Raw genomic sequence first — 22,103 nt, 5'->3', positions numbered from 1 at the left:
AGGCCCTGAGCTGGAATCCCCATGCCTCCTTACCCTCATCCTGCAGGGACCCGTGCCTGCCATGGGCTCTGCCTCCATCTTCCTAGAAGATGCTAGAAGGAGGCGCCAGAGGGCTGGCCCAACAGCCCAGAGCTGGGACCAGCAGGAGGTCACAAGCCCCCATCCTCTCATCCTTCCCCAGTCATTCTGGCTGGGTGGAAGGGCTGAAGAGGGGAGGCCAAGGTTACCACGCCCCTCCCCCAGCCTGGCTATAATTAGCCCCAAGATGAATTAAACATGAGGCCAGCCCATCTTGGGCGACATGATTGCTCTGACACTATAATGTTTCCTGGGCAAGAGGCAGAGGAAAAGGCTGCTGTGTGAAGCGAGGGGAGGCGGGGAGGTACATACCACCCACAGGCACCGGCGTGGTCCACAGGGCGTGCCGTGTGCCCGCACGTCCTGCACTCAACACTCAGAGGGCAGCAGCGGCCCTTGGGCCTCGAGAAGGCTGGGCACTCAGGGGACCCAGCTGAAGGGGTGAGGCTGTCAGGTCTGACCTGCCACCTGGCATCGCATCTTCCTGGGGACCCATTACTCCAGCTTCCTGTTAACATGCCTGAGTTTCCACCATCAAAATTTCTATCAGCCGCTCACACCAGTGTGAGCATGAACACCTCCCCAAGGCAGAGCCCTGGAAGGGGGCAAGGAGAGGCACCCAGATGCAGGGGCTTGTGAGGTCAAGAGTCCTCACGCCTGCTCCTTCCGCTCTGGACCTCAGTCTTCTCATCTGTTGTAATGGACCTCTTGTGGCCAGAGGAGGCCTTGGGGTAGGGGGACAGGTGGCAGGCTCTCGCCCTGGGGGTCACCTCTTCTGGTCCCAGCCCTGTACCTGCTAAATTAATTTTCTAGATCCTGGACCCCAGGAAATGATGAAATGTCCACCAAATGAAGCCAGCCAAAAAGTGATGGGCTCCTTTAAATATTTCTGCAGCAGGAGAGGGAGGTGGGAGATGGGGATGAGACAGAAGAGGGGTTGGGAGCTTCAGTGTCCCCAGTCCGAGGGCACACCCTCCCTGTACCCTACCGGGCCCCCTCTCTCTGGCCCCCGACCCTCAATCACTCATTCTGGTGTCCCCACCTTTGCCCAGGCCAGTTCCCCACACCAACCCTGCCGTGACCTTGCCTTTCTCACCTTCCATCCAGACTCATTTCCCTTAATATGTATATAATGTTATCTATTTATTTATGGCTGTGCCGGGTCTTCATGGCTGTGCGGGCTTTTCTCTAGTTGCAGCAAGCGGGGGCTACTCTCCAGCTGTGGTGTGAGAGCTTTTCATTGTGATGGCTTCTCTTGCTGCAGGACACCAGCTCTAGGGCTAATGGTAGCTGCAGCTCCTGAGTTCCAGAGCGCAGGCTCAATAGTTGTGGCCCCCCAGGCTCAGTTGCTCCACAGCCTGTGGGATCTTCCCATATCCGGGATGGAACCCATGTCTCCTCCACTGGCAGATGGATTCTTTACCACTGAGCCACCAGGGACGCCCTCATCTTCCATTCTGAGGAGGAACCCATCCCTGACTCCATCGCCAGGACCGGCCATGTGACCTGGGGAAGGCCAGTTTGCTTGTTGGGGATGGTTTCCCTTCTGGCCAGTTCGGGACAGTGGACATAGGAGGCAGTTCATGACACAGTGTCAAGAGTTTGTCCCCTCCCTGGTGTGAGAGTCAGGTCACTGGCTCTCTCCCTCAGCCTCAGTTTCCTTCTCTCTAAAACAGGAGGATGATGCTAGAGCTTAGGAGTGAGAGGAGGAACCAAAGAGCCCAATGTCCCCCATGACTGAGATCTGACCTGAGCTCAGCTATGCAAGGTTCAAAGGAGGACACAGCGAATTCCCAGATGGGCAGGGGATTGGGGAGGGCCATGGTAGAGTGGGTGAAGTCTCAATTTGGGGGTTCACAAAGAAAGCTTCCTGCAGACAAGTGCCCTGTGGTTTTGTGGGTGGGGGTTGTTTGGTTTGGTTGGCTTTTGTTCTTTTCATCTTTTGACTGCACAGGGTCTTTGTAGTGGGCATATCCAGCCTTCTCTAGTTGTGGCATGAGGGCTCTAGAGCTCACAGGCTCAGCAGTTGCTGCATGAAGGCTTAGTTGGGGTATATGGGATCTAGTTCCCTGACCAGGGATCAAACCCAGGCCCCCTGTATTGGGAGCTCAGAGTTTTAGCCACTGGACCCTCGGGGAAGTCCCCTGTCCTGAGTTTTGAAGATACGGCAGATTCACACAAAGGAAGGAGGGGGCATTCCTGGTGTGGGGAGCAACTGAGGTGAATGCTTGGAGGCAGAAAGCAAAAAGTAGCAAGAAGTGGGCTCAAGTGGAACCTGAAGTGGCTCACAGAACAGCCTGTCAGGGCTTTGCAGGACAAGATCTCAAGTCCCACTCCAGCGTATTCCATGGAACCCAGAGCACAGATCATAGAGTTAGAACGCTCAGCAAAATGAACTTCCGAGATGGCTCAACAGTAAAAATCTACCTACAATGCAGGTAGACGCAGGTTCAATTCCTGGGTTGGGAAGAACCCCTGGAGAAGGAAATAGCAAGCCCTGCACCATCTTCTCTCTGCCCGCCCCCCTCCTTCTAGCAACCCCCCTACCAGAGCTGTTGTGAGGAGAAGGTGAGCTAAGAAGGGTGTATAAGCTCTCAGCACAGGCTCAGTGCTCACAGTGGTTGCCATGGTTCCAAGCAGAACCACGTAGATCACTTTTTAACAGTTATATATTTACTTCAATGTATATCCCCCCAAATTTATATACTATCTACTCAGCTGAAAAAATATATTATCTGTGTCTTCCCAATAGGATATAAAGGTGCATTTTTTAAACAAATATATTTTGTTGGAAAAGAATGAGAAGGAGGTGTAGAGAAAAAATGATGGAGCGAATGAGGGAAGCCTGGAGCCAGGAGCCACTCGAGTAATAGATTTCTCAGCCTGTTCCTGGGCCTAGTAATTAATCCTGAGGGGCTAATTAAGTTCCAGCTTCCACTCCAGCCACTCAGCGGCCTCCTTCCTGGCCTTCCCTCTCCCCTGGGGAGGCCCAGCCTGGCCCACCCCTGTCAGGGCCTCCCTCCTGCAGAACTGCCAGGCCCCCAGATCCCTAGGCTTAATCATCTGGAATTAAGGTTTAATCAGAGGCCTTTACTGCAGGGAGGGGAGGCTGGGTGGGAGGGAGGCTGGGTGGGAGGGAGGCCTCCCAGGTGCAGTAGCGCCTGGAATCAGGAGAGGTGAGTGTGAAGGCTGGAGCCATTGGGCCTGTCAGAGCCTGTCAATATTTAACACTTAGATACTTTGTTCATTATAGGTGTTTTTGTATTCATTTTGAGTTTTCTTCCCAATGTTACATTAAAATCGTATTTATCCGGATGACTGAGTGTGACAGCACCTCTGAAGTTTGTTTCCCCACGTTTATTGAGAAATAATCGACATCCATCAATGCATAAGTTTCGGGCCATGATGGTTCGATTTACACATATAGCAAGATGATCGTCACAATAGGTTCAACTCATATCCATCTTCTTACACAGATACAACAGGAAGGAAAGAAGAAAAGGATAAAGGAAAACATTTTTTTCTCCTTATGATGAGAACTCTTAGGATTTATTCTCTCTCTTTTTCTATTTTCATGGCTTGTGGGATCTTAGTGTCCGGACCAGGGATCAAACACGAACCCCCTGCAGTGGAAACGTGGAGTCCCATTCACCAGACATCCAGGGAAGACCCTGGATTCACTTGCTCTCTTAACAAGTTTCTTATATATCATACAGAAGTGTTAGCTACAGTCATCAAGTACATGACATCATTGGTACTTGTTTCTCTTATAACCGGAAGTTCGTACCTTTTGTCTACCTTCCTCCAAGCCTCCTAAGTTTTGTGTGAAGGCCAGTGGCCTGCTGTCTTAAGCCTAATCCCTGTCACGGCTGCTTCAAGGCACCAGTAAAGTAAACTGAAGTCACTCAGTCGTGTCCGACTCTTTGTGACGCCATGGACTGTAGCCTACCAGGCTCCTCAGTCCATGGAATTTTCTAGGCAAGAGTACTGGAGTGGGTTGCCAGTAGCTCCTCCCTATCCCGAGCTCCTTTGAGCCTAACCACTATAATGAAAAGACGCTTACTCCTTGGAAGGAAAGTTATGACCAACCTGCTGCTGCTGCTGCTAAGTCACTTCAGTTGTGTCCAACTCTGTGCAACCCCATAGATGGCAGCCCACCAGGCTCCCCCGTCCCTGGGATTCTCCAGGCAAGAATACTGGAGTGGGTTGCCATTTCCTTCTCCAATGTATGAAAGTGAAAATTGAAAGTGAAGTCACTCAGTTGTGTCCGACTCTTAGCAACCCCATGGACTGCAGCCTACCAGGCTCCTCCATCCATGGGATTTTCCAGGCAAGGGTACTGGAGAGGGGTGCCATTGCCTTCTCCTAGACAGCATATTAAAAAGCAGAGATATTACTTTGCCAACAAAGATCCATCTAGTCAAGGCTATGGTTTTACCAGTGATCATGTATGGATGTGAGAGTTGGACTATAAAGAAAGCTGAGTGCCGAAGAATTGATGCTTTGGACCTGTGGTGCTGGAGAAGATTCTTGAGAGTCCCTTGGACTGGATCTCCAAGGAGATCCAACCAGTCCATCCTAAAGGAGATCAGTCCTGGGTGTTCATTGGAAGGACTGATGTTGAAGCTGAAACTCCAATACTTTGGCCACCTCATGCGAAGAGCTGACTCATTGGAAAAGACCCTGATGCTGGGAAAGATTGAGGGCAGGAGGAGAAGGGGACGACAGAGGATGAGATGGTTGGATGGCATCACCAACTCGATGGACATGGGTTTGGGTGGACTCCAGGAGTTGGTGATGGACAGGGAGGCCTAGCGTGCTGCAGTTCATGGGGTCGCAAAGAGTCGGACACGACTGAGCGACTGAACTGCACTATGAGAGTGTGTCCTACTATTGGACTGATTTTACGGATGAGAAACTGAGGCCCAGAAGGGCAAGTCACTAGGTTCATTGTTGCTGTTTAGTCACTAAGTTGTGTCTGACTGTTTTGTGACCCCAAGGACGGTAGCCCTCCCAAGCTCCTCTGTCCATGGGATTCTCCAGGCAAGAATACTGGAATGGGTTACCATTTCCTTCTGCAGGGGATCTTTCCCACCCAGGGATCGAACCTGCATCTCCTCCATTGGCAAGTGGATTCTTTACCTCTGAGCCACCTGGGAAGTCCATTAGGCACTCAGCTAAGGGGAGGCAGAGGAGGGATTCAGACCCTTAACTCCTGGATCCAGAGACAGTACAACCAGTCTTCGCCAGCCCCTCAGAGCTTTTGCTCTTGCTAAACCCACCACATCCCATCCATCTAGGAGGAAAAGCCCACACCCTCCCCACCAGGCCCTGCCCTGTCTCCTCCCAGCCGCCCCTTCTCCCGCTCCCCTCCCCCTCACTCTGCTCCCGCCACATGGGCCTCGTTACTGTTCCTCCAACACACGAGGCATGGCCCTGCCTCAGGGACTTTGCACTGCATGTTCCCTCTGCCTGGAACGCTCTTCCCCCCATCATCACTCATCTGGACCAGCGCAGTTGCCTACCCTCTAGTGTCCTGGCTCCCAAACTCAGCCCCCACAGTCGGCCCTCCCAGAAGTAGCCACTGGAGGGCGCCTGTGAGCACCTGAGTCAGGCCCCGCCCCTCCTCCGCACACAGCCCTCCAGGGTCCCGCCTCCCTCAGTGTAAAAGCCCAAGTTCTCCCCTCTGCCCCGCAAGGTCCTATACGACCTCCCCCAAGGGCAATGAGATCCGTGGATCGCTGTGGCCTTTCGAAGTGGCCTGGCAGAGCCAGGCTTTGCAAACCAACTCCATTTGGCTCCAGTGCCTTCTGGGCTTCTCCCTCTCGGCCAGCCGCCTCCCAACCTCTAATAAACTCCCGAGAAGTGCTGGGCAGCCGCGACAGTGAGGACACTCTTTATCTGTCCAGATCAGGCCAGCTCGGTGCAGCAGTCAATAATTAATTCTGAATTTCCCCCATTTATCAAAGTGGCAGGAGCCAGAGTGCCTGGAATCCCAATCCCCAGGCTCTGTGCCCTGCAGCCACCTGGAGCTAGACCCAGTGGTGGCAGAAACCAGGGCGGGGGACCCTTATGGAGCCAGAGAAGGGAGGGTGTCCTTGGCTCCCACTCCCTTACTCTGGGTTATTAAATGCTGCACAATCCAGCAGTGACCAGACCAGACCTCATCCCAGCCTTCTTGGTGCCCAGAGGCTACTGGGGAAAATAACACACTGAATGAATAATAATATAAATAATTAATGCTGCAAAGGAAGAGAACAGGATACTTTGCGAATGCAAAACCAAGGGGACGCGGTTGTTCAGAGCCTCCCCAAGGAAGCGACATTGAACCTGCAAAGCGGAGAGTGAAAGGTGAGAGGTGGGGAGAGGGTCTTCCAAATGCAGAAACAGCACATGCAAAGGTCCCGTGGCCAGAAAGAGTTTCTCCCACTCAGAGGTCAGCAAGGTGGTTAAGTGGGACTGGAGCTCACAGCACAAGAGTGAGGTCAGTGCCAGGTCTGGAGCCGTCACGGCGAGGCCAACAGCAGCCAGGGGCCATCAGGGGAAGAGGGGGGAAGTTTCTCTGATGTTCCAGGGGATGGCAGTGAGGCTGCTTCCACCCCAGGTGAGTCAGAGAGCAGCCTGGGCAGCTGACTGTGACTTTTTGTTTTCTTTTTTCTAAGAACTGTTTTTCCGTTAGAGGATTCTTTCAAACCCATTTTGGCTTGGGGATGAGTCAGGATCTCTCTGCCTACAGACAGCCCAGACTGTGCAAGCAGCTTCTGGCCCAGCCACCTTAAACACCTCCCTCCCTCCTTGGGCAGGTTTGGAGACTGAGGCCCACAGAGGAACAAGGACCACCCGAGGTCATTCAGAAGAAGACTTGGGGGAAGCTCAGAGGAGGGGTTTCCAGGGTCCCAGGAGCACCGCCCCGTGGCTTCTGCCTCCTGTGCTGGATCTGTAACTCCACGACGGCCGACAGCTGGGTGTCCTGGTCACCATGCTGTCCTCAGTGCCTGCAGACTGGAGGTGCTTCGTCCACAACTACAGATGGGCAGTCCCAGCAGCTTTGGGAAACACCCCCGAGGTTGCACTCAGAGGATCGGCAGGAAAGGATATCCTTTCTGAGAGTGGATATGAGAGACAAATACAGGAATATGGAGCAAGAAAGAGACAGAGAAACTGCCAGGGACACGGAGAGAGACAGAGACAGCAATGGAGACAGACAGACTCAGAATGAGATAGTGGAGAGGCAGAGATCAAGAGACACACAAGAGAAAGAAGCGATAAATGGGAGGCAGATGCATGCAGAAGACACTGAGTGGATGAAGACACAGGTGGGGGCAGGCAGGGAGGCAGCAGGGTCAGGACCACCACTCAGTGGTATAGGACACTTTGCGTGAATTTCAAAAAGATTCCCCTTCCTGAGGCCCTCTCACCCCAGCTGGATGTTTCTGTGCAGTGAACAGCCTGGCCTGCCATCTAAGGCAGCCAAAGCAAGCTCTGTGTTGGTATCTCCAGCAGCCAGCACAAGACCAGGCACACACAGCATGCTCAACATATGCCCGGTGAAGTAATGGACAAAGTGAGGTAATGCCAGAATCCATTCGGGAGCCCCAGAGAGAGAGAGAGGAAGGAGGAAGGGAGGAAGGCAGAGCAGAACTGAAGTGGGAAGTCCGGGCACCTGCAGTTTCTGGCTGAGCCACAGATGCCTCCTCTGGGAACCACCTGGGTTTACCTGCCACCCAGGAAAATTCCCCTCCAACTTCTGGGAGCACAAAGCAAGTGGGCATCCAAGGCGGGAGGTGGCCCCTCCCCCGGACGCCGCGGGCCCCAGCGAGAGATGGTGACTGCCAAGTCTCACCTGAAACTCCTCACAGCCCAGACTTGCTCCTGGGGTGGAGCCAGGAACCTGAGAGGCCCTGAGGGGGGACGACCAGGCTTCCCCTATTTTCACAGCCCAGAGATGGGAGGGGGCTGGCTTGGGGTCACCCAGAATAGGAGTCAAGGGAAAAACATTCCTGGAGATGAGTGAAGAGGGAAGAGAAAAGGACGTGCTTGGGGCTGAACTGCCGATGGAGGGTGAAGCCCAAGGCCAAGTTAGGGAGATTGAACTTGGCTGTGTGTCTAAACACTTTATCTTTTATTCTATACACACTCAATTTAGTCCCTCTGTACCTAGTCCCAACCTGAGTGATCCTGGGGCCTCAGAGGTGACTCCTAAGACTGGGAGGACACACAGACCTCCCCGTTCTGTGGGTAAGGAGCGAGCCAGGCAGGCTGGAGGCTACAGGACCCAGAGGCCAACTGGGAGAGGGCTGTTGAACCCAATGGAGGCTGGGCATTAGTGCTAGGACCTTGAAAATGTAGGAATACGTCAGGTGAAAAAAAGACCCGAAAGCACATCCTGGGCAGAAAATACAAGTCTGGAGGTGCGTATAAATCAGGTAAGTGTTCGACTTCCCTGGTGGTACAGTGGATAAGAATCCACCTGCCGATGCAGGGGATATGGGTTCAATCCCGGGGCCAGGAAGATTCCACATGCTGCAGAGCAACTAAGCTAATGTGCCACAGCCACTGACACCTGTGTGCCTAGAGCCTGTGCTCCACAACAGGAGAAGCCACCACAGTAAGAAGCCTGTGAACCGCAACAGAGCGGTGTCCGTTCACCACAACCGGAGAAAGCCTGAGCACAGCCATTAGGACCCAGTGCAACCAAAAACAAAAAATAATAATCAGAAAAGTGCTGGGAACGATCCAGAGTGTACACAAAAGGGTCAGGGTTGGACCAGAGAGAAAGATCAGACCTCAGATGGATCAGAAATGGCTGCATGACAAAGGGGGCATGGGAGCTGGGACTTTGAAGGATGAAGAGGAGTTTGCAAATAGAAACAGTAAGGCATGCAAACTGAGCAGAGAGGCTGTGGCCCAAATTCAAAGAACACGATGATGGCATAGCAGGAGAAATGACTTGAGGAGTAAAATCAGTAGATGTCAGATTTCTCCAGATCTAAGCAGACTGCCATTCAAGGCCAAGAAACCCAAAGAGAAATCCCCCTGGCTCCTCCCAGCTGTATTAGGCCTGCTCCAACCACTGTTATCGCTCCTCCGTGGGTCACAGATACTGTCCACTTTGGTCTATGGCAGCACTTGGTGGGGATGCTTTCCACAAGTGGTGCTGGGATCTCAGGCCAGGCTTGGCCCTCTCTGTGCCTCAGTTTTCCCATCTGAAAAGTGGGAATGAATGTCAGAAGCCACTTTTGCTGTTTGTGTTCATCTCAGGACTGGGAGGACGCCAACAAACACTGTGAAGGCAGTAAAGCGATAACAGGAAGAAAGGAAGAGAGAGCAATGGAAGGGAAAAAACTTGCACTCCTCCTCCAGGCCAATACCAAGAGACAGGTCCAAGATTATTATTTTAGAACACGGTGGAGCTGTCGAGGATTAAGAAATGAGTGGTGATTTGCATGTGATTTGCATGCAATTTGCATACTGTTTGTTAAATGTCAAAAAAGGCCTGAAAATGCTTTCTCCCACTCCCACCTCAGCCAAGAAGCAGGAAACTCTCCCCCTTCTTCTATCAGGGACCTGTGCATGGGCTGGGGACCCTTTAGTTCAAGGATGGCCAGGACAGCAGACCCGAGGGGAATGGGGTGACCTTGGATGCTCCATCTGTAAAATGGGTCATATTCCTCACCACCACTGACTATCCTTTCAGCTGGCAGACTAGAGTAAGTGGAGGCCAAGCACAAACCTTGGGACATAGTGAGAACCAAAGAATGGAGCTGGGATGACTATTAAAAGCCCCACTTTCCCGCTGGGTCCTGGGGGTGGGGGTGAGGGATGGGGAGTGGGCAGGTCCCTCAGCATTTCAGTGACCCACTGAGGCTGAAAGCAGGCAGGAGCAGGGCCCTGAGCTGCCTGGCCTCAGCAGGAGGAACACCAGCCCCAGAGAGGCGTCTGAGGGGAGGCTAGCGGAGCCCCGAAGGCCTGGTGCTGTCCCCACACAGTGGAAGACAAAGTCCGATCTGAGCGCTACTCTCCCCATGGCCACGGTTTATTACCCATCTGTCCCTACTCTGGGCCCTGCAGCCAACAAAACTCTTAATTAAAACATTATTTCTTCCCAGACTCCTGAGCCTCTGCCCTGTGACGCCAGCACCCAGGGCTTGAATGCAGCAGTCTAGGGTGCATGTGAATGGGCTACCCCGGGCAGTGGGTGGACTGCACGGAGGACCCGATGCCCTGCGGCCAAAGATCAGAAATACAACTGAGTTCCCGTGTTCTGCTTGGAGGGCCTTTTTTCTTTTTTTCTGTCCCCACACCGCAGCTTGTGGGATCTTAATTCCCCAGCCAGGGATTGAACCCTAGCCAGAAGCACAGCAGAAGCAGAGTCCTAACCACTGGACCACAGGGAATTCCCCACCCAGAGGGTCTTGTACCCAGAATCCCTACAACACACTGCCTAGAATAGTCCAGATCACCCCCACGATTATCATCAATGTCTCAGCACTCTGCCAGGCACAGAACCCCCACCCCCAACCCCCACCCATTCAACCAGAAGAGCCTGTGCTGCAAAGTGAAGGACGCCGACAAGGGAGTGGGCATGGGTACAGCTTGCGGAGAGGTTGGGGGAGGGGCACAGTGCGACCCTGGAGTGCTGAGAGAGGGCTGGGGTGCCCCAGTCTCCACCTTCAGTCATTTGAGATTTGGTGAGTAACCAGCCAAACCCACCAGCTGAGCTGTTCACAGTAGAGGGGGGTTGTGGGGGCCCCAAAGAGGATAAGGTGCTCACTGGCTGGGAAGAAGGAAATCCAAGATTTCCTGGAGGAGGCTGCAATCCCCAGTGTCCTGGAGCTGAAGACAGGGGTGTGAAAAGTGCTTCCAGCAAGGGGCACAGCTTGGGGCAGAGACATGCCTGAGAGAATGTTCAAGGCAGGAGCTGGTGAGGCCCACAAGCTCCCCTCCTATCCGCTCTATGCTTTTCCACCTGTGACATCCTCCGGCTGCCTCCCAAGATGACACTGTGGATCCCCCTGGGACCTTGAAGCTCCAAGGTAGGAGCCATGGCCTCAGGATCACACAGCACAACTGGAAGGCTGGCTGGCCTGGAGCAGCAATGTCCTCAGTCGGTGGCAAGGACTAGGGCTCCGTCAGAAAGGTCCCAGGCAGTGGGCAGCAGCTGGGCAGGCCAGTGTTTCACCATCTATCCTGGGAGGCCAGAACCTTGGAACAGCAGGAGAGAGGGAATAAGACAATTTCAATCCAGGCCCCAATAAGAGGATGAAAGACCAGCTCTCTGACCAGCCTTCCTTCTTATCTTTCCCCTAATACCTGCCACCAGCTCCTCCCCTTCCATCACCCTGGTAGCCAGGGGAGCCTGGCACTTGGAGCCACCTGGTGGCAGTCACAGGAATTGCAGGCAAAGAGTCCAGCTACACCAAACGTGCCAACCAAAGTCCACTCTTTCAATGGTAGGAGGGGGAGTAACAGAACCCAGAGCACATGAGCAATTTGCCCAAGGACACACAGCAAGTCAGGGCAGCATTACTCAGGGCCACGTGTTAGTTCAAAGGGAAGTGAGAATGAGGCCAGTGACCCTACCCCAGGGTCTAGAAGTGTAGGAATATGGAGAGGGGTGATGGTCATCAGAGATGAGTTCCTTTTCATCTCTGGGCCTCAGTTTACCCATCTATGGTCTCCATTATCTCCAAGGTCCCTTCCATGTCCCAAGTACTAGAGAGGCTTACCCTGAGTGAGGTCAAGTCTCCCAGGAGATTTCCCTCCCCATCCCAGCCTGCTCCTTCAGCCAGCACCTTTGGTCCCCTCGGCCATGGTTCCGCATCCTCCAACCCCAGTTACCTGCAGGAGGGAGACAGAAAGACACAGGTTACGGGCCAATGCCCTCACCTTGGCACTTAAGGCCTCCTGGTTTGCTTGGTATCCAGCCAGTGCATCGTCCTGCATCTGCCACGACTTGCTTCGACCCTAGAGATTCTCTCTCTTGCTTCCAGGAGCCACCAGGACTCCAGGAAGATGTTCTGAGCATCCTCTTCCTCACCTCCAGAGATCAGTCAATAAACATTTGTTGAGCACCTACTGTGTGCCAGGCACTGAACTGGGAAGAAAGCAGTGAATAGGATGGATAACAATGCCCTCCCAGAGTTTACAGTTTAGTGGGGGAGATGGGGTGAAAAGAATTAGTAAAATATTAGCAAAAATAATCAGTGAAATATAGACAAGTCGTCAGTTCCAGGGAGAGAGATAAAGCAGGTGTTGGTGGGATGCAGTTTGAAACAGGTGGTCAGGGAAAATTACACTGAGGATAAGTGTACAGGATAGGATTACACTGAGGATAGTCTACACTGAACTAAGCCCTAAAGGAGCTGAGGGAGGGAAGTGGAAAGCATTCCAGGTAGAGGGAACAGCAGTGCAAAGGCCCTGAGGTAGGACCACACCTAGAGAGCCGGAGGAGCAGCAAGTTGATTCTGTCTTAGTTCAGCTGCCACCATCACTCTCCATCCCCAGACCTCCCCCCTCCACCAGTCTATCCTTCCTGCAGAGGGCGCCTGTGAGCACCTAGGTCAGGTCACACGCCTTCTCTGCCCGTAGCCCTCCAGGGCTCCCATCTCCCTCCTCCCTCCCCATGGCCCACAAGGTCCTACATGACCTGCCCCAGCCCCTCCTTGCCCTCCCCTCCTCCCTCTCTCCCCCTCACTCACTCGGCCCCAGACACAGGGGGCTCCTCACTGTTCCTCCAACACACCAGGTCCTGCCCGAGGGCATTTGCATATGTTGTGCCCTCTGCCTGGAACACCCTCCTGCCTACTCTTGTTCCCTGTTTAATCAGCTCCTTCACATGGTACTCTGAAATGTCACCTTCTCTGAGACACCTCCCCTGGCCACTTCTGATAAGGCAGCAACACCTCCATCACTCCTGACCTTCCTGCAACTTTCCACAGCACTTATTACAGCCTGATGTTTTATCACATATTTAGTTGGTTCCTTGTCTGTCTCTCCTGCTAGACTGACTGGACTCCATCTGCTGAATGCCAGTGCCCAGCACATGACCTGGCATACAGTAGGCAATTAATGAATGCTTACTGTATATTGAACATTGCTTGTGTGGGCATTTGTGCATCATTCAGCTGCTAGGCTTTGACTGGCCACTGCCAGGAACATCCTCTCCCAGCGCACCCCCATCTCCTCCTACCCCGAGACCCTCCCTTGAGAGGTCCTGGAGAGGCAAGCCCTCCTACTGCATCTTGAGCCTTCAGGACTGTCATCTGAGACTACAGCTCTCAAAATATCCCCCAGGGACTTTCCTGATGGTCCAGTGGCTAAAACTCTGAGCTCCCAATGCAGGGGGCCTGGGTTCAATCCCTGGTCAGGGAACTTGATCCCACATGCTACAACTAAGAGTTTGCATGCTGCAACTGAAAGATCACGCATGTCACAGTGAAAATCAAGGATCTCAAGTGCTGCAACTAAGACCCAGTGCGGTCAAATAAATATTTTCAAAAAGCCACCCCGGGCTTTGTGGATCAAGCCTCTAGGGGCCCAGCAAGCATAACCCACATAAACTCCAAGATTACACAGAAAGTCCCAGTTCCTCCCCCATCCAGCATGTCTATCCTGGGCTCTGGGACCAGCCACTGCCCATCTCCTCCATCTCATTGTCCATCTAGCCAAGCATCAGCCTTCATCACTTCCCAAAGCTGCCCCAGGGCTCTGCATGTGTTGTTCCCACGGCCCTTCTGCCCAACCCCCACCCTCCTTGAACTGGGAGACCCACTCATCTCAGGTCACCTTGGCCAGGGGACCTCTCTGGATATCCCCAGATGACCAGATCGGGGCATGGGCAGCAAGGGCAGCAGGAGTTTGTGGGGAAGGCAGGAGTAGTGGGGGGAAATGGATGGAGAGAGAAGGAAGAGAGACATACATACATACATACATAGAGAAAAACAGCAGAGACAGAAATGAATAGAGACACAGAGAAACAGAGAGACAGAGAGAGGAAGAAGGAAAGGAAATGAAATTTAACGGGGACAGCATCCCCCAGAGAGGGACTGACGGAAAACAGAGAGATCAAGAGAAATGCAGGGGAGGCTTCAGAGAGGCAGACAGAGTGATAAAGAAGAAAGCCTGCAGGGAAAATCGAGCAGCCCTCCTGACCCTTCTTGGCAGCTGGCTCCCTGCATCCTTCCTTCCCAGCAGGTTCCCACAATAGCCAGTGCTTGGAGAGGAGAATGGGGGGCGGCAAACACAGGGGCGAGAAGGGCCCCTAGTCCACCCTCCCCAGCAACCACCATCCCACTCCACCCCATCCCAGCCAAGCTCTCTCCTCGCCTCCCCCCAGCCTGACCCACTTACCAACTTCCCACCGCACTGGCAATGCCAGCCAGGCCCTGGGGTGCCCTGCTGTCTTCTCCTAGCACCCCCAGCCAGGCCCCCAGCCAGGCCCAGCAGTGCCCCCCAGGCCCCATCCATCCTGACCCATCTCCCACCCAACCCGGGACGCCAGCCAGGCTCTCAGTTCCTTGCCATCTCCCCCATAGGCCTGACTCACCCCTCGCCTGGGACCCAGCCAGGGCCATCTGACCCCCGCCCCAGGCCCCCGCCCCCCGTCAATCCTGACCCACCTCCCAACCCATCACTCCAGTTCCCCGTCGTCTCCCCGGAGCCCTGACTCACCCCTCACCTGGAACTCCAGCCAGGGCCACCTGACCCCTGCCCCCAGGCCCCCGCCCCAGTTCCCAGGTCGCCGCCCCAGCCCCCGGCCACCTGGGGTCGCTGACGAGCAGCAGCACCGAGCCGTCCTGTAGGCGCACGTCGCGCACCGTCTGGTGGTCGTCCAGCCGCCGCGCGTTGTAGTAGAAGGTGCGCTTCCAGGAGCTCACTCCCTGGCCCACGAGCTGGGCGCGCAGGTCGCTGAGCGTGTCCCGCGGCCGCACAGTGAGCGGCAGCAGCAGCGCCTCGTCCGCCAGGTGCACCTTGATGTGGTAGCGCTTCCAGCGAGATAGGCCCCGCCGCAGCCCCTCCATGGCCTGCACCGGGCGCTCGGACCCGGCTCCGGCCCCCGCGCGCGCGCGCGCGCGCCCGCCCTCCGCACCCACCCGACCGGCCCGGCCGCCCGCCCCCGCCGCGGCCGCGCCCTGCCCCGCCCTCCTGGGCACGCCCGGCGCGCAGGCTGGAGGCCCCGCGAGGGCGGGGCGTGGCGGGAGACGCGCCGGCCCAAGCCCTCACCCGCAGACGCCCCTCAGTTCACGCCGAGATGTATTAAGAGCCTACTGCGCGCCAGGCAGATGGAGGCGCCCAGGGAACCAGGGAATAAAATGTACAGAAAACAGCCGCATCATAAAGATCGTTATGTAAATGCACTCTGCATCCGATCGTGGGAAGTGCCAGGCAGGGACCAGAGCTCCAGACGGGCCGGGTAGTTCAGAGATCAAGGTCAAGGGAGGCCCCTCTGTGGAGGTGGCATTTGAATGGAGATCTGACGGAGGAGTGAGCCAGCCGCGCAAAAGGTTACAATCAAGAGTGCTTACTGCATGCTGAGCTGGGGAACAGCCCGTGCAAAGGCCCTGGGGCAAGACCCTGCCTAGTGTCTTGGAGGAACAATGAGGAGGCCTATGGGGCTGGAGCAGAGTGAGCTAAGGGGAGGTGGGGGGCGGTGGGGAGGAATGCAGCAGGTCGTGCAGGGCCTTGAGGGTCCACAAGGAGCACTGGGCTTCTACCCCAAGAGAGATGGGAGCCCTGGAGGGAAGTGACTGAGGTTTGTATTTGTCACTCACATATCTGACTCTCATGTAGTCCCTTATTTCCTTGATGATACATTCAACCAGTATTTATTCTGTGTCCAGGCTGGGTGAGTGATGCTGTGCACCAGAGAAATCTCAGTTTAGGGCTATGCCTTCAAGGGTCACCCAACTGAAGGTCAGGGACACAGAGCTGGACACACAGATTCCCAGTGCTATGTGGTCAGGGTTTGAGTGGTAGAAGAGACCCCAAGCTGGAAAAGGCCAGTAGGGATAGATGGCTTTCCAAATGGGTGGTCATGGAGCACTAGGGCTTTGGCATATGAGTAGGAGTTCAACACTCCCTCGAAGGAGTTACCTGTCCATGATCAACAACTATTTAGTTGTGTGCCTAGTGGGGAGAAGCAAGAGTCAAGGCTTGTGGCCAGTGACGGTCAGGGGAGGCTTGTAAGCAGGAAGTCACCCACTCCCAGTTCCATACCTGGGAGTTTCATACCTGGGAGTCACCTACTCCCAGTTCCCCCACCCTGGCAACCCCTTTCTCAGGCTCCACCACCCTCTCCAGTCTTATTTATCCAATAACCCCCTTCCTGAAAGACTTCCTTGATTGCTGCTTGCCCCCATCCATCACCATACCTGCCAGAACAGGACTGACCAGTTCTGGGTGTCCAGAATGTTGACTTGACCTCAGAGAGGCTGTTTGTACTTAGAAGCCAGTTACTGTGGAGCCCCCTGGGGGCTGCTCCTTCAGCAGTGGCCAAAAGCTGGGGAGGGAGGCTGAAATCAGAACAGAGCAGTGGACAGATGGAGAGTTCTGAGCCCAACCCTGACCCTTGCATGTTTCTTAGGAAGGAACTTAACCTCTCTGGGCCTCAATGTTGCCATCTATCCAATGGGATTGTTACAAGGAATGAATTACTGCACGTAAGCACTTGGAAATGTTCCTGAAGCATAGTCACTGGCTAATTGGCTATGTTGAAAGAATCATCAAGTGCAATTAAACTCCTCAAGGAAAAGCAAATAAAAACAAAAATAGCAAACAGGAAAGAGAGAGGAAAAAAAAACCCTGCTCAGTGACAGATGGCCTTCTAAATACTTGATTTTAAAAAAGAAAAGAAAGCTTTCCTATATTCTCACATGGCACTATTATCTCCCATTATACAGATAAGTAAAGTGAGACTTGGGCTTCCCAGGTGAAGGTAGTGGTAAAGAACCCGTCTGCTAACGCAGGAGATGTGGGAGACACGAGTTCAATCCCTGGATCAGAAAGATCTCCTGAAGAAGGAAATGGCTACTCACTACAGTATTCTTGCCTGGAAAACCCCATGGACAGAGGAGCCTGAGGTCTACAGTCCACGGGATTGTAAAGAGTCAGACACGACTCAGTGACTGAAAACAACAAAGTGAGACTCAGAGAGGGTAACTTCCTTGAGGATACACGGTGGAAAATGCCAGAGCCAGGATTTGAACCCTAGCCACCCGGCTTCAGCCATCATGCTATTGTCCACTTTCTATGCAGCTTCTTAGACAACCATCAGATTTCAGATAGAGATTTTAAAGGTGGCTAAGAGCAAATTTAATTGGATGGGGCAAGCAGCAGTGGCCAAAGGACTGGAAAAGGTCAATCCTCATCCCAATTCCCGAGAAAGGTAGTACCAAAGAATGTGCTAACCATTGGACAGTTGCACTCATCTCCCATGCTAGTAAGGTCATGCTTAAAATCTTGCATGCTAGGCTTCAGCATTATGTGAACCAAGAACTTCCAGGTGTCCGAGGTGGATTTAGAAAAAGAAGAGGAACCAGAGATAAAATTGCCAACATTCGCTGGATCATAGAGAAAGCTAGGAAATTCCAGGAAAACATCTACCTCTGTTTCATGGACTATACTAAAGCCTTTGACTGTGTGAGTCATAACAAATTGTGGAAAGCTCTTAAAGAGATGGGACTACCAGAGCCTCTTACCTGTCTCCTGAGAAACCTGTATGGGGGTCAAGAAGCAACAGTTAGAACCCTGTATGGAACAACTGATTGGTCCAAGATTGAGAAAGGACTACAACAGGGCTGTCTGCTGTCACCCTGTTTGTTTAACCTATACATGTCTGGGGAGGCCTTACAAATAGCTGTGAAAAGAAGAGAGGCGAAAAGCAAAGGAGAAAAGGAAACATATAAGCATCTGAATGCAGAGTTCCAAAGAATAGCAAGAAGAGATAAAAAGCCTTCTTCAGCAATCAATGCAAAGAAATAGAGGAAAACAACAGAATGGGAAAGACTAGAGATCTCTTCAAGAAAATTAGAGATACCAAGGGAACATTTCATGCAAAGATGGGCTCAATAAAGGACAGAAATGGTCTGGACCTAACAGAAGCAGAAGATATTAAGAAGAGGTGGCAAGAATACACAGAAGAACTGTACAAAAAAGATCTTCACGACCCAGATAATCACGATGGTGTGATCACTCATCTAGAGCCAGACATTCTGGAATGTGAAGTCACGTGGGCCTTAGAAAGCATCACTATGAACAAAGCTAGTGGAGGTGATGGAATTCCAGTTGAGCTATTTCAAATCCTGAAAGATGATGCTGTGAAAGTGCTGCACTCAATATGCCAGCAAATTTGGAAAACTCAGCAGTGGCCACAGGACTGGAAAAGGTCAGTTTTCATTCCAGTCCCAAAGAAAGGCAATGCCAAAGAATGCTCAAACTACCGCACAATTGCACTCATCTCACATGCTAGTAAAGTAATGCTCAAAATTCTCCAAGCCAGGCTTCAGCAATACATGAACCGTGAACTTCCGGATGTTCAAGCTGGTTTTAGAAAAGGCAGAGGAACCAGAGATCAAATTGCCAACATCCACTGGATCATGGAAAAAGCAAGAGAGTTCCAGAAAAACATCTATTTCTGCTTTATTGACTATGCCAAAGCCTTTGACTGTGTGGATCACAACAAACTGTGGAAAATTCTGAAAGAGATGGGAATACAGACCACCTGACCTGCCTCTTGAGAAATCTGTATGCAGGTCAGGAAGCAGCAGTTAGAACTGGACATGGAACAACAGACTGGTTCCAAATAGGAAAAGGAGTACATCAAGGCTGTATATTGTCACCCTGCTTATTTAACTTATATGCAGAGTACATCATGAGAAATAGAAGAAGCACAAGCTGGAATCAAGATTGCCGGGAGAAATATCAATAACCTGAGATATGCAGATGACACCACCCTTATGGTAGAAAGTGAAGAGGAACTAAAAAAGCCTCTTGATGAAAGTGAAAGAGGAGAGTGAAAAAGTTGGCTTAAAGCTCAACATTCAGAAAACGAAGATCATGGCATCCGGTCCCATCACTTCATGGGAAATAGATGGGGAAACAGTGGAAACAGGGTCAGACTTTATTTTGGGGGGCTCCAAAATCACTGCAGATGGTGACTGCAGCCATGAAATTAAAAGACACTTACTCCTTGGAAGAAAAGTTATGACCAACCTAGATAGCATATTCAAAAGCAGAGACATTACTTTGCCAACTAAGGTCCGTCTAGTCAAGGCTATGGTTTTTCCTGTGGTTATGTATGGATGTGAGAGTTGGACTGTGAAGAAGGCTGAGCGCCAAAGAATTGATGCTTTTGAACTGTGGTATTGGAGAAGACTCTTGAGAGTCCCTTGGACTGCAAGGAGATCCAACCAGTCCATTCTTAAGGAGATCACCCCTGAGATTTCTTTGGAAAGAATGATGCTAAAGCTGAAACTCCAGTACTTTGGCCACCTCATGAGAAGAGTTGACTCATTGGAAAAGACTCTGATGCTGGCAGGAGGAGAAGGGGACGACAGAGGATGAGATGGCTGGATGGCATCACTGACTGGATGGACGTGAGTCTGAGTGAACTCCGGGAGTTGGTGATGGACAGGGAGGCCTGGCGTGCTGTGATTCATGGGGTCGCAAAGAGCTGGACACGACTGAGTGACTGAACTGAACTGAACTGATACGCTGAGCACAACACGAGAAATGCCAGGCTGGATGAGTTACAAGCTGGAATCGAGATAGGCGGGAGAAACATCAACAACCTCAGATGTGCGGATGATACCACTCTAATGGCAGAAGGTGAAGAGGAACTAAAGAGCCTCTTGATGAGGGTGAAGGAGGAGAGTGAAAGAACTGGCTTAAAACTAAATATTTAAAAAAAACTAAGATCATGGCATCCAGCCCTGTTACTTCATGGCAAACAGAAGGGGAAAACGTGGAAGTAGTGACAGATTTCCTCTTCTTGGGCTCTAAAATCACTGAGGATGGTGACCGCAGCCATGAAATCAGAAGACCATTGCTTCGCATCAGGAGAGCTATGACAAACCTAGACAGTGTGTTGAAAAGCAGAGACATTACTCCCCTGACAAAGGTGAGTATAATCAAGGTTATGGTTTTCCCAGTGGTCATGTGTTGCTGTGAGAGCTGGACTGTAAAGAAGGCAGAATGCCAAAGAATTGATGCTTTTGAACTGTGGTGCTGGAGAAGACTCCTTAAAGTCCCTTGGACAGGAAGGAGATCAAACCAGTCAATCTTAAGGGAAATCAATCCTGAATACTCGTTGGAAGGGATGAAGCTGAAGCTCCAGTATTTTAGTCATCTGATGTGAACAGCCGACTCATTGGAAAAGTCCCTGATGCTGGGAAATATTGAGGGCAAGAGGAGAAGAGGGTGTTAGAGGATGAGATGGGTGGATGGCATCACTGGAAGATAGGGAAGGACAGGGAAGCCTAGGGTGGTGCAGTCCATGGGGTCACAAAGAGCTGGACACAACTGGGCAACTGAACAGCAACAAGAGGAAATTTAATTCCAGATGGATCATTCCCCGCCAAGCAAAAAAAACAGAGAGAGAGACAGAGACAGAGAAACTATAAAACTATTAGAAGAAAACATGGAAGTTTAATAATAATCACAGTGTGTTGAAGCACAACATTACACCTTTAATGACTTAAAAGATGAATAACTGACTACATACAAATATATAATTCCTATACACACGCACAAATACTAGAAGGGTCAATAGATTAAGTCAGAGAAACTTTTCCAAGACCTGGTAGACAATAGAATGATTTCCTTAATATGTAAAGAGCTTTCAGAAGTCAATGAGGACCAAAAATCCAATAGAAGAGGCAAATGATATGAACAGTTTCTGAAAGGGGAATATAAAAGTCTTCTAAGCATTTAAAAGGGAGTTCATTCTCACTTGTCATAAGCTAAATATAAAATAAAACTACCACAAAATACTTAAAATCTATCAGGTTGCCAATGATGAAAAAGTTTGATAATTCACCATGTTGCTGGGGTTTGGGGAAAAGAGAAGTCTCAAGCACTGGGGGTGTATGTTCTGATCTCTCTGATTATATGTGTGAAATATTCTAATCTCTCTGATAATAGCTATTAAAACGAGAAACTGCTGTATCCCTCCTGGGAATCTATCCAGGCGCCCAAGGACAGATTATAGCACAGCACACAGGCTGAGCAATTTACATGCAATCCACAAGGAATTCTGAGGCTGGTCTCGCTGAGAAAAGGAGGGAAACTGAGGCCCAGAGGAGGGAGAGAATGAGGGTCCAGAATGCTGGTTGCACTGTCTCAGGCGGGGGGGGGGGGCTAACTTTACCTGTGGCACTGGTCACCACAGCCCCAGACACCTCCCTTGTCAGGCTAACCTCCAAGTTTCAGGCAACACACCTGTCGGTGTACAGAACAGGTCAGAGCAGAACCAGAGATGTGCAGCTTTAACATATGGAGGCCGAGCAGGCCACGCCAAGCCCTGCAAGTGCTGGGTGCCAGTTCCAATTAATTCTGACTTTCTCATTAAGCCGTTAGGAAAAGCCAGGTGGCCGCAGGCGGTAGGCCCTCCACCTCGGCCACTGGATTAGAGGGATCATGGTTTCTGCCTCGAGACAATGTATTATCTGTCACGGGCAATTATGGGAGACCCAAGTGGGCAGTGCCAAGCTTGGTGAATCCCTGAGTTCTAGAACCTGGGCGGATCTGAATTGTGGAATCTCTGAAATCGTGGACACCCAGAATCTGAGAGTGCCCGGCATTCTAGATCTTCAGAAGAATCTCCCCTCTTCCTGAATGTTCTAGAATCCTAGTGGGAATTCTCTGGTGGTCCAGTGGTTAGAACTCCACATTTTTCACTGCCAGAGCCTGGGTTCAATCCCTGGTCAGGGAACTAAGATCTCTCAAACTGCACCATGTGGGCAAAAAAATAGAATCCTAGAGCCAGGATCCTGAGTGGCAATCAACACATCACTCTGGCTGTCTTG

At 51.9% G+C, this 22,103-nt stretch overlaps 2 protein-coding genes across 3 annotated transcripts; one reads left to right on the top strand and one right to left on the bottom strand.

The window, feature by feature from the left end:
- Nucleotides 1–3,420: 3,420 nt before the first annotated feature.
- Nucleotides 3,421–15,214, bottom strand: TINCR (TINCR ubiquitin domain containing). 2 transcript variants are annotated; one of them, XM_060416307.1, is made up of 3 exons: nt 14,842–15,214; nt 11,808–11,919; nt 3,421–11,283 (listed from the first exon to the last, which is right to left on the bottom strand). In XM_060416307.1, the coding sequence occupies exons 1-2, from the start codon at nt 15,099–15,101 to the stop codon at nt 11,916–11,918; spliced, it is 264 nt and encodes an 87-aa protein (XP_060272290.1). In that variant the 5' UTR covers nt 15,102–15,214; the 3' UTR covers nt 3,421–11,283; nt 11,808–11,915. The 2 variants fall into 2 exon arrangements, with proteins under 2 accessions (XP_060272290.1, XP_060272289.1); XM_060416306.1 differs by lacking the exon at nt 11,808–11,919.
- Nucleotides 15,215–18,036: 2,822 nt separating this feature from the next.
- Nucleotides 18,037–18,758, top strand: LOC132659852 (uncharacterized; the record flags this gene model as incomplete). The annotated part of the gene is made up of 1 exon (XM_060416091.1): nt 18,037–18,758. A coding segment is annotated over exon 1 (684 nt), but the record flags the coding sequence as incomplete, so codon positions are not given.
- Between the last annotated feature and the right edge of the window lie 3,345 nt (nt 18,759–22,103).

Source organism: Ovis aries, chromosome 5 (assembly GCF_016772045.2).
Source record: "Ovis aries strain OAR_USU_Benz2616 breed Rambouillet chromosome 5, ARS-UI_Ramb_v3.0, whole genome shotgun sequence".
Classification (NCBI taxonomy): Eukaryota; Metazoa; Chordata; class Mammalia; order Artiodactyla; family Bovidae; genus Ovis; species Ovis aries.
Note: the sequence above shows the minus strand (reverse complement) of the source record. Positions and strands in the feature narration are given on the sequence as shown.